The 13,309-nt window shown below is 42.2% G+C and overlaps 1 protein-coding gene across 1 annotated transcript in view; it reads right to left on the reverse strand.

Moving 5' to 3' along the window:
• LOC136673306 (A disintegrin and metalloproteinase with thrombospondin motifs 2-like) overlaps positions 1 to 13,309 on the reverse strand; it is a 152,412-nt gene that overhangs the window by 83,324 nt on the left and 55,779 nt on the right. Inside the window, exon 3 of the mRNA XM_066648711.1 lies at positions 3,106 to 3,277. Coding sequence (XP_066504808.1) covers positions 3,106 to 3,277 — 172 coding nt within the window. The remainder of the gene's footprint in view (positions 1 to 3,105; positions 3,278 to 13,309) is intronic.

The raw sequence follows: 13,309 nt of genomic DNA on the forward strand, positions 1-13,309 counted from the left end.
CACAACAACAAAAACACAACACTGATACTACACACAAACACAGCACAACTAACACCATTCACAACAACAACACAGCACTGATACTACACATAATCACAGCACAACAAACACCACTCACAACAACACAGCACTGATACTACACACAACCACTGCACAACTAACACCACAGCACTGATACTACACACAAACACAGCACAACTAACACCACTCACAACAACAACAACACAACACTGATACTACACACAAACACAGCACAACTAACACCATTCACAACAGCACCACAACACTGAAACTATACACAAACACTGCACAACTAACACCACTCACAACAATAACAAAACACCGATACTCCACACAATCACAGCACAACTAACACCACTCACAACAACAAAAACACAACACTGATACTGCACACAATCACAACACAGCTAACACCACTCACAACAACAACACAGCACTGATACTACACACAAACACAGCACAACTAACACCACTCACAACAATAACACAACAATGATACTACACACAATCACAGCACAACTAACACCACTCACAACAACAACACAACAATGATACTACACAAAATCACAGCACAACTAACACCACTCACAACAGCAACACAACACTGAAACTACACACAAACACAACACAACTAACACCACTCACAACAACAACAAAACACTGATACTACATACAATCACACCACACCTAACACCACTCACAAAAAACAATGCAGTGGTGAAACTATTCACAGATACAGCACAACCCCAACTCACAAGTGCACAAGTTACAACACTGACACTAACAGCTCTCACATTCCCTTCCTTAGTCACAAAAAACTCTAAAAACCAATTATCAGACTACAGGATGACCAATAGTAACAGTATCTTCATGCTCCAGGGTAAATGCTATCACTGCACCATTAGTTATGAATGTACCCATGATGCACCAGGAGTATTCAGTGTGATTCACACAGCTTGCAGCAGCCTGTTGGAAGAAAATCAAGCTCGGACAGTGCTGTCACTTGGGACAGTGTAAGAATCAGGTCATTGTTTACTCCACTTTGGAGAGTAAATTGCTGAGATGTGGCTCAGACGTGCATTGTGTTGATACATGGCAGAGTAGCACCCATTAGAGTGAATGTTCCTCACTTTATTTCTGAGGCCACACTTCTGACAGATCATTTCAAACTCTTCAGCCCTTCAAGTCTAAATTTATTTGCGATATGTCCTTGAGTCTGGTCTGTTTTCCAGTGGCCTACCTGGTTTTGGCGCTGCCAAATTCTGAAATATGGAGCTAGAACTCCTACATTTTAGCTTGACAGGTATGGATGGATGATGAATGGGTTGCCACCTGAAGGAAACTTGTAGTACTATCAATGAAATCACAACTGCTTGAGCAGAGCCCCTCTTCAGTCCAATAAATATAAACCCTCTTCATCTTACAACTCACTTGCCCTTAAACTGCTTTAACATCCTCTCTGCTAAACCCTACAAAAATACACAAAACCTTCAGCATCCATCATCTCCAACACAACACAGTCAAGCATCAGACTTGTAGGAGTGGTGTCAAATGTAGCACAACAATTTCACAATGACCATGTTTAGCACATTGTTTGTACATATTGTGTATAAATCCTTTTCCACATTGTAAAACAGCACTAATCAAAACCAACATTATACTCCAGGCTCGTTGTTCTCACCCAGTGTTTGAAAAAAATTTGAAGACGTCGACCAAGTAAAGCAAAGGCACAAATGTTCCAGGATCATAAAAGAACTGTGAAGGCTATCACAGTCCAACCTGGCTCCATCAATTAGGGTTCTGTCAGGTTTTGTCCTAGCAGCTCCATAGTAACAGGACGGCTTCATCTCTCCTGCTTCGTACACACAGGTCACAATGCTCCGCACTGCATAATCCAGTCTTTTCTTCAATTGGGCCAACTGCCGAGAGAGCTGTTTACGGTCTCTGGTGTTGCTGGAGTGGAACAAGGGGCAACACAGAGATTCACACTCTTAAGGACGGGTCACCTTGCCCTTCCCATCTAAACGTAAGGCTTTTATTTTTTAATTATTTTTTAACACTTTATTCAGCCAACAAATCTGTTCACGTAATCAGGGTTGCTACAAAACCTTAGGAGTTCCACTTTTATTCAGAAATGGGGTTTGAATATTGACCTCTGTGTGGTATTTGACATCAAAGGGCAGATAACAATAATGTATAACTACCGCATAGCGTGTTAATCCAACAGTGTCAGGCCATATGAGCACATCTGAACCTTTTTTTTATCCTTGAAAGAAAGTATCACTTCGTTTCACCCTTTAAGGAGCACAGCACTGCTCTAAACACCTCTCAGTGATTTTCTGGTCATGGAATTGGTCACAGTGAGATAAGCCTATTTGTGGAGATAACCAGCAATTTTTCTCTTCCTCATCACCCAGCCACGGCGATGATCATAAGGGATCTCATTATGTAACAAACTGTACTACACGCTGAAGTAATACATGACAACTTTTACGGCTTGAAATGCATCTTGAGATATGATTACTAGCTTTTGAACTTCTTGTCAGTGCTGAATCTTCAGAACTAATGGCAGAAGAAAGCTGTTTTTTTTTGAAGCGTCTTCGCCCTGAATCCAGCACAAACACCACACACAACTCAGGCCATTTCTCAGAAGCTCATTTGCATAATTAAGAGGATCCTACACTGATGCGTGCAAATTATTGGCAAAAAAAAAATTAAAAATTTGTGACCAGAAGTGAAACCAACAACAAATAAAAACAGGTCTTTTTTGTAAATAATCCATAATCCCTTTTAATGTTAAATACTATTGCTGTCCTCTACATAAGGACAGGTTCTGTCTAGTTAGCTCATCCGCAAGTTCGACAAATTTAGACTCAGCATCTTAGTCTATATCTATAGCACTGTATGGTAATAGTTTTCTATGAAGACACCTTGGCCTTTGTACATGAAATAAAACATTTATAATCTGTAATCAAAAGCTTAGAGTAGCGAAGCAAAACCAGTTACCAACTGGAGCAGGAGAAATTGGTGTAAGTGGGAGACGGTGGAGATGCTAACAGTGAAAAGTGTACAGATGAGACTGACCTCTGGCGTGGAAATCTGCAGTTAGCGAGCTAGCAGGTGGCTTCTTCACAGCAGACGAACGGTAAACAACATGAGGACGGCCATCACCTCCATCCTCTTGCTCGATCACGTGATGTCCCGTTTCCAACGGCTCAATGAAGAACTCCTCCTGCTCCGTCCGGATCATTCCAGCCTGGAACAGACAGAGGAGACTGTCAGCTAGCATACAGGTTAATACAGCAGAAAGGGTGCAAATCTAACCTTGTTATATCGTACACATGAGCCTTTCCTCCTGGCATAGTGTAAGGCCTTAAGACCATGGCTGTGAGGGGATATTTACTCTGTTGATACCTTCAGAGCACACGCTTATATAGTAACACTTTTCTGAATAAGAAAAGGTTTTCATATATCTTTCATATATCTTATATTTTTAAATTCATACATCCCTTCTCTGTTTTGATGCCACTTTAAACACTGGCAAAACAAACGATGGCCTTTAATCAAGCTCCTCTGTGGAATATAACCTGAACCTTCCTGGAAATCTATACCTCCAACAAAAAGGCTTGAACAAAAAGATGCAAGCAAGGCTAAATGGAAACAGAACATAATGTACACAGTGTAATCTCCACTCTTAACACTGAGTTAACCTCCATTTGTTTTCTTGGCTGGGGAAATACACACGGAGAGGGGAGAGCATGGCTAGCAGCCACTGAAACAAAGCAGAATTCATTCATTCATTTTCTATAAGCGCATATCCAGTACAGGGTCGTGTGTCCGGAGCCTACCCAGAATCATTGGGCACAAGGTAGGAACACACCCTGAAGGGGGCGCCATTCCTTCACAGGGTGAAAGACACACACACACTCACTCACACACTCACTCATGTGTTTTTGGACTGTGGGAGGAAAGTTGGAAAGTTGTACCTGCCTTTTTTTTTCCACACAAATGTTTAACTAACATGAACTGATGATGGCAAAACATACTCTGACAAGAGGTTCTGGGGTGGGGCTTAAGTTGTATTGATGCTGAGCAAGATGAAGTTATATCTAACCATTGCTGTCATATTTAGATATTGTTTTCTGAATGCAAAATATCTCTTAAACACATGATAACAACTAGACTGAGTGATATGTCCTATGACTGATGGCCATAATGACATTGAATATACCTGCAATCTATAGGTCAAGTGCAATTCTTATGGGGTTAATGAATTACAACTTACACTCAGTGATTTTAGATAGTGTGGATTGATGCGACAAACAGGTCATAAATAACAGAGCCATAGAAAGACTTGATTGCTACCGTACAGAAGCTAATAGGCACATGCTGCTGGCCACAGACTTGTTGTGGGAGAGAGGCAGCGTATGTGTGTGAGAGCGAGAATGCGCCATGCACAGTTCTTTGACATGATCCACAGTGAGAGGGCAGCAAGGAGAAAGAGGAGCTTGGCTGGAGATCACAGAGCAGAAACGTGCTAAAAGATCCATACGTCAAACCCAGTTACACAACAGGCCTTAGAGGGCGGACACCCGGCCTGACCTTCTCCACTGTCGCTGGGATCAGACAGAGAGAGAGAGAGAGAGAGAGAGAGAGAGAGAGAGAGAGAGAGAGAGAGAGAGAGAGAGAGAGAGAGAGAGAGAGAGAGAGAGAGAGAGATGTTTTTTTGCATCATACTGGAACATTTTTGTGAGAATCTGATTGCAATCAGCCGTTATATGTGAGATAGGCCAGGTACTGATGTTGGTTGATTAGTTCTGGATCACAAATGTGCTCCTTCACCTCAGAGAACAAAATTCCACTGCTGCACAGCCCATTGACTGAAGGCTTAATACACCTCTAGCTGATGTTTGGCACCGGGCATGGTCACCTCAGGCTCATGTGATCTACTGGTCAATGATTTTCTGTGGATATTAAATAAGCCAAATGCAAATGAACAAATTATGAATTCAAAACAATGAAGTTACAGTCTTGTTTTAAAAAACAAACAAACAAAAACATTGGCTTATAAATATGAGCTATTTTGCTGGTAAAGAAACAAGGCCTTAAAAGAGAAGGCCTCTTTTTTTGTGGGTCATGGCAGGCTTTAACCTTTTAATGGGATGCAGTTGTAGGGCAAGTTATACAATGTCTGGAGGGTGAAAGAGTGGCACCTCATGGCGGTGTTAGCAGAAGATAAGAGCTCTAAGATCAGTGCAGGTACTTATACAGTGTCAGGTAACACACTCTCTCTCTCTCTCTCTCTCTCACACACACACACACACACACACACACACACACACACACACACACACACCTCTTCTGCTCCTTCTCTCTCTCTGTCTAGCTCTCCGCACCAAAACAAAGCGCTCTGAAAATTGCCCGTCACTCTCCCTAATTCCATCTGTCTGTTTAGACAACTGGTAATTACCAGCCCTCCCAGCAGCCCCCACACACCAAGCATAAGGGAGATCTCAATGTAGGAAAGCACACACGCACACTGGCATGCACACACACACATTGTCATTCTCTCCTTTCTCCGTCTGAAAGGCTACACGTCGAGGGTGAATGATGCCACTGTTGGGGGGCACTCGGAGGAATGGATGGGTCTTTTGTTAACTTAACTGCAGCCTTTCTGTCACAGCGCTCCCTTGCTCCTACATTATATTTAGGAGTTTCCCAGCCCACTTCAGTGAATAGAAAAAAGACCAGAGGGAGACCACTGCTAATAACTGACTACCGAGAATACTGGATGACATGTTATTAAACACATTAGAAGCAGTGCCTTTATATTTCAGAAGCAGATACCATCATGGCCTTCTGCTGAGCCTTGAGCAGTTTGAATATGTTGGACACACTTAAAGGTGCTGTACAGGATTTTACCTATAAACATTTCCTGAAATTCAGCAAATATTTCCTCTTTTGTGCACTGGAAATAAGTCTCGTGTTTGTATACAGCCCTGGCTCTGTAAATGGGGAAACAATGAGGGTCGGGGAAGTAGAGGAGCAGGGAAGGTTTGAACTACAGACGCTGTCAAAGAAAGATGGCTGGGAAATTGTATCTGGAGGTGCTTGGACAGTGGAGAGACCTCAGAATACTGAAAAGCATGAAAAGGGACGAGGATGTTGCTTTATTCCTGCTCCATAGGTAGGTAAAATAGACCTATTATTGCTGTTTTACAGAAAACTGTCGAGTCTGACTGTCGAGTGGGGGGCGAAGCTTCTGAAGAAGCAGTTAAGGATGAATCATATACAGCACCTTTAATGTATGAATGCCTACATTAAAAAACAAACTGTTATATTACTACATGTGCAAAAAAAAAAACTGACCTCAATTGAACACTGAGAATTTTGATGGTGTTGATTAAAATTGATTTAAAATGCACTCAGTAGTGGGAGAAAATGTACAAACATATTTAAAATGTAAAAGAATCTGACCATCTAATTAATCCAGTGTCTGTAGCTTCACAGGAAAAAGCTGAATCTCTTTCTCGCTCAAAAAGACAAAATCAAAGTTCAGATAGCCTCAATATCACTGAGGAATGTTCAGGAAGCTAAAGAGAGACTTGAGACAGACTTTTTTTTTTGCCATGACCCTCCCTTCTCTCTCTCTCTCTCTGCTCATCCCTTCATCTCAGGCCCCTCTGATGGATGTACGCTGCGGCACATGAGGCGCTCCAGCTACAGAATACCAAACAGCGGGCGAGTGAGGCGGTGTGTCAGCTAGGAGAGATGGCGAGAGGGACTCTGAGACACGGACGTATCGATCTGAGGGAGGGAGGAAGGGAGGGAGGGGGAAGAGGGAGGGCTGAAGGGGCGAAGGAGGGGAGGGGTAGAGGGGACTGGACAAGGCTGCACTGTCCCCACAGCTTTCACAGGAGCTGCTGAATAAAATATTAGGGACCCTCCCGAGCTGAACGGAACAGTGTGTCCACTTCCTGGGCAGGATTTAAGAGACAAGGGGCTGTGCAGGTGTGTGGAGACCAATTCAGGGACATGGGGCACATCCCAATCCACAAAATGGTCATCTGTCACTGGTTTTGCTTCATTCCAGGCAAGTCTAACAGATCCAAAGTAGATAATCTGATCCACCATTTTGCCTCCTTATCCAGAGTGTAGTTGATCAGTCCCGGAACGTTTTGAGTCAAAAGTTCAGAAGTAGAATACGTAACAAGGTCTGCCCTGGCCAAAGGGCATGCTTAAAGGGGACATAAAATGAAATAAAATATCACTTGTCCATTGCATGCGTAAATAAATTTTGGTTCTGGAGCCTACCAACCCACAAAGTATGAAAAACAGACACATTGCTGAGAAATAAGATCAGTGAGTAAAAACAGAGAAAACAAGAACAGAGAAGAAAGCGAACAGAGCTAAAACGACTAAAAACCAGAGCTTCTGCTCCTCGCTTCTCACTGCTGTGCGCTCTGTGTCAGGGTTTACAGCGAGCGGCTCATTATAACTTAAAAGGATCAGGCACTGAAACCAGCCATTTTGAACAAATTCACAGTTTTTTCATTCCAACACATTTATGGAAAAGGGTAGAATGTCACTATTAATATATTGAAAGCTCAAAAAGATGCAACATGTATTACAGATATTTTGGAGTTCATTCGAACCACCGTGCTCAAGTGAATCAGTATCATTAACCTCATTATGAGAGGTTTTAAATAATAAGCCAGGCTTTGGATGCATGCTTTTTCAGTCTGTGGCGTCTTGGCTGTAGCCTAAGTACTTCCATTAGGGAGGAAGTGTTAGCTGAATTTACATTTTTTGGACTTAACCACATACAGCATTTCATTAACTGTATAGCACGTACTTAGCTGACAGCATTTGTCATAACACCCTCTTATCACCTTGTTGTTGTTTCTTGAGTGTGTGTGGGTGGCTGTGTATGTGTGTGTGTGTGTGTGTGTGTTAGTGCACATCCGTAGATTGTGCATTCATACCAACATATGATATGCTGCTATGAGGGAAAGAACAGGGAAAATGTTCTAACGAGGCTTAAGAGACCTGTCTCATTAGAGGCAGGGGCCCCCAAGCTTCATTCCTCCATATCGAGACATATTCCAAACCTGAGACTAAAGTAGATCTTTAAATCAATTACCGCATCCTCACACAATCCCTTGCCAATTATCTGCTGCCACATGCACATGAGCACAGAGCATGTGCCTGTACATATGCTGTGGGGTAATAAAAAGACAGATAGGAGCCGATTGGTTGTTTTAAGGAGCGCTAAGCGCTTGTAGCCTTGTTAGAGTGCAACTCTTGCCTGCTTAATGAAAGAGCCAGTTAGCGTGCACGCTAAGGTGTAAGGTCTTTCTGAGCAATGCAACATGATGGTTTCCATGACACCGCCTATGTATTCAAGGTGAGCCAGGCCTAAAAAAAGACCAACCGTGACTTTGAACAGTAGGGATGCTGACAGTAAGTGGCATACCACCATGACATATTAGATAAGCCTACTTTCTCCCTCTGTGGAAACAGGGCTGCTTAGACAGGAGGTGAATGCTGCTGTTGTGTTTGACCCTTGTGGTATTTTGACCAAAGTAGGTCATCAAGGCACAGAACTGTGTTCTCTTGTGGAGAAAGGCTTGAGTATCCTCCTTTAAGATTAATCATACAACAAACCTAAAACCCACAGATACAGTGTCCTTGTAAGGTTCTTTTTTAAAAAAATATGGTGGCTTCATACCAACACTAAGGGTCTGAAAGAAGGTGTAGCTGCCTTGCTAAGAAAACGCTCACACTCTCACAAAACAACTGCTGGCACCCTTTGAATCTAACATGTTTAAAATCCATCACACATGGTGTTTAAGCACATCAAAATGGACTGCATGTACCGAACGGTGGCCCATGCTCCTGCAGCGGTCAGTGGGAGAAGTGTTATGGAGGCTTTGAAGAGGCCTAATCCCACTGTGTGCCGCCAGAGCGTTTGATTTAAGGGCCCTTCTGACCCCCTCCCAGACAGAGAGCGTGTGAGAGAGAGAGAGAGAGAGAGAGAGAGAGAGAGAGAGAGAGAGAGAGAGAGAGAGAGACCCTGCAGAAAGCCCAGAATTCATTTAGAAGGAGATTTAATTGAATCCACGCACTCCTGTGCCTGCGCTAATTATCTGGCGAGAGAGAATATCGCCTTGTGTGAGCCAGAGAACAAAAAGTAGAGAGGAAGAGTCCTCAGTGAATGAAAGGACACCACGTAAACACACACAAACGCACTCACAAAACACATCCACTTAAATAAACAGTGCTGCAAAGAAAAGAACATTAGCATTTAGCATCAAATGGAGCAGAAGCTGGAAGCATGTGAAGAGAACAGCTTTTAACAAAAGCAACACCATTCCTTTCTGAAACTGATCTGAAAACAGGTGTTTGTGTCCATCCTTCCACCATTAGAAGAAAAGAGTTGTGGGCCTTAAAGGATGCGGAGCTATTGAGAAGCCCGGCCTGAGAAAAGAGACACAAACGAATATTTAGAATTGGCCGCTCCAAACCTAGACAGAAACACAGGACGTGTCTGAGATTATTTCCTTCGTGAGAAGCAGAAAATGTATCCTATGTCTAAGACTGAACTTTGAGGAGTGGGGGAAAAAAAACTGTAAGAATGGAAATGGTGGGCACATTGAACACAGTTCTCTCTCTGTCTCTCTCTCTCTCTCTCTCTCTCTCACACACACACACACACACACACGATCAATAATTTTTTTCCTAATTTCTCGCCTGGAATGGCAGATGCCATGGTGATTTCCAGTGTGAAAGACTAAAGTGTCATGACTGAGGTTGAACGCACTGACCTCAGGTCATACTGAGACATAGACTAATAATCACACACACACACACACACACACAAAACATCCAATAAGCCTGCCTCTTTTCATATACCTTTCACATATAATATAAAATCTCTGAAATTATCTAATTTAACACACAGTCATTAATAATTTAAAGCATTAATTCAGTGGAAAAAAAGCCAACAAAAAAGTGTGCTTTTTTGTCACACTGTAGCTACAAGGTTAACGCAGCTAACACATAACTGCAGCTAATACAAACTAGAAGTTTGGAGCCTCTGGTAAAAGCCAGCACCCCTGCCACAAATCACTGCCTCATTTCAGTCCTACGTCATTGCTTTATGAATTATCAAGTGTTTATCAAACTTGGGATATGAAATGAACTCATATTTACTTTGGCCAGAGCACAGCACATTAAAAAATGGAAGCAAAATAATATGTATAGACAAACATAGAGCAAGGAATTAAACGTAGCTTCTATTATTTGTTCATAGGGGTGGGCGATATGGCCCTAAAATTATATCACAATATTTCAGGGTATTTTGGCGATAACAATATTGTTGGCTATATGAAAAACACTGAAATATACTTTTAACAAACATAACAATCAGTAAACATTAGCGCTTTTTGTAAACTGTAACTGTAACCAAACATTGATACCAAACATTTTGGAAGATTGACTATATTTACAGCCTTGGAAAAATAATGTATGTCTTTTATTTTCCAGAGTATTCCTTTAACATGCCTTACACAGAAAAGAACTAGTGTCAGCAGGTCTCTACTGGCAGAGAGATTTAATGCAACCCATTTGCAATTCAATTTCCATTCATAAGCGCTCTATTTGACCAAACAATTTACAGAAGAAGAGTTAAGCATATGTGGCTCATCATTCGGCTGTTAAACTTAAACTCTTTTACCCTGCAGCTACATATAAACACCCCAAAACACTCACATTCAGAAAACCTCTACATTATAGGTTGATTTTGTACATTTGCTATTACAGACCAAGCTGTATTGCCCAGGGCTGAGAGTTTTTCTAGCCCCTTTTCCCATGTTTGGCACTGAGAATGGTGACCGCAGGCTCATGTGCAGCTTTATGATTGTCTTATTTTAAGTTGCTCAGTGACAACACTGGAAACCTTTTTTGCAAATTTTTCAGTTAAAAATAAAGCTTCAAAGGAATGAACACATCACAGATTGTTGTTTGTAGTGCATGAATAAAGTGGACACTGTGTGTTGATGTATGTGTTTGTGTCCTGCCATTAAACTGACGTTCCATTCTGTCAGTAGCAGGTGGGGGACGGATAGGAGTGTCTGACCTAGCCGCCACCTCTCCCATGCACACACACACCACCCTCAGAAAGCCTGTGAGAGATGAACTTGTGGACCTTCCTCTGGGAGCGCCTCCCTGCCTGAGTGTGTGTTCTCTCCGGCTCTGTGTTCTGCGCCTGTTTTACAAACGTTTGTAGAGGAAATCAGCCCATTTACCGCCGCTCTCACTGCAGTTTCACAGCTGAGAACATGGCCAGAATTTTTACATCTGCATCAGTCTTTAAAAGCTCATGGACATGTGACTTTTATCTACACAGAGCTTTAACAAAACACAGAATAACTTCGCTTGCCCTCATATAATTAATTTTAATAATGATACATATGATTTTTTTTTATTTCCTTTTTTTGGAAAGGGCTACATGACAGCTCCACATCCTTTCAGACCCACATTTCTAGCTGTAAACTTTATATAACTGGTGGACCCTTTAGGCTTTGTAGGAACTGTGCATGTTTTTGTTATTTAAACCATTATGAAGCCCATGGCTGGTCAAACCCCTCAGAGGAAACAGGACATGAATGTTTGTGATTGGTCAGCATTTCTCGGGGTGTACATTTCATCTGGCGACTAGCGCTCTTCGTAATGAGCTTCACACGGATCCTGCGCTCTAGTTCCTTAATGGTGTGAATTAATTGGGCTTTTGGTGATTAGTTAAACGCAGAGGCCAAAATCGTAATAATGATGAATCTGCGATCAAATAGTGCAGCGCTAGCTCCCAATTAGTGGCACGAAAACAAAACAGAAAAATTTCAAGCCTTGCTTTTATTGGGTCTGCCTGCATTCTCAATAAAATTAGACAATACAGATAAGTGCACAATGATTCATTGAAGGATAATGTGATGAACTGGGAAAAACAGTTGCTTCCGGAAAGATGTGGAAGGTTTGTATTGTGTTTGACACTGTACAGATTGTCAGCTCCGGCTAAAGTAATTGGTTTCGTCCTTGACTGTAATGGAGAGAGAGAGAGAGAGAGAGAGAGAGAGAGAGAGAGAGAGAAAGAGAGAGAGATGCAGTCCAGTCAAAAGAATAGCAGTAGAATGATGGCTGATGGCATAAGTGGTAGCTGTAAGGCAGAAGGCCGATCCAATGACCCACAGGTCAGCCGAGGAAATAAAAAAGCCAAAGAGAATCAGAGGTGCCTGGCTAGCTCTGAAATAATGGACAGAAGTGACACTGCCAGATCTACCACTACAGTAAGAGGAATAAATGTTGAGATGACGTTGGCTCATTTAGCCTTATTTCCATATACAATGTTTAAAAAAATACCACCTGAACTATTCATTTGAATAATTCACCCTTTTAACAGCTGTTTTTGAAGAGATCTACAGTCATGAGAGCATGATTTAATAAATCATTATTCATTCTTTCACTCATTATCTATAAGTGCTAATCCAGTTCAGGGTGGCGGTGGGTCCGGAGCCTACAAGGAATCACTGAGCTACAAAGGTGGGACCCCCCCCTGGAGGGGGCGCCAGTAATTCACAGAGTAACACACACACACACACACACACACACACACACACACACACACATTCACTCACACACTGACTCACACATTCATTCACTCACACTCACACCTATGGACACTTTTGAGTCTCCAATCCACCTACCAAAGTGTGTTTTTGGAGCGTGGGAGGAAACCGGAGTACCTAGAGGAAACCCACACAGACACAGGGAGAACACAACACACTCCTCACAGACAGTCACCCGGAGCAGGGCTCACTCCCACAACTTCCAGGACCCTAGAGTTGTGACATAGACAATATAGACACATTTATATTACTCTCATCGTTTATTGCAGAGAAGCTCTAACCAGGTGTGTTTCACATCAGTAGAAAGCTTGACTTCCTTTAATAATACAACGCTTACTGTTCATTTTTTCTTGATTAAGACATAAATAATTATCTCCACCTGACCCTGGGAATCGGTATAAATTTCAGTTGTATCAAGTTGAGTCACATCTTTTTACAAACTGCAGGCTAGGTGGTTTCATCCACTGAATAGTGACCAGGCTGATGTATGACCCAGTCCCACCTGTAAATGTAAATCCTCAGCTAAAGGTCAATTTGGTGACTCCAGCTGGTGTTTGGAAAGAAGAGGAAGAGTGAGAGTGCTATATTGCAGCCTAGTGGAATTG

This window comes from Hoplias malabaricus, chromosome 17, assembly GCF_029633855.1.
Source record: "Hoplias malabaricus isolate fHopMal1 chromosome 17, fHopMal1.hap1, whole genome shotgun sequence".
NCBI lineage: Eukaryota > Metazoa > Chordata > Actinopteri > Characiformes > Erythrinidae > Hoplias > Hoplias malabaricus.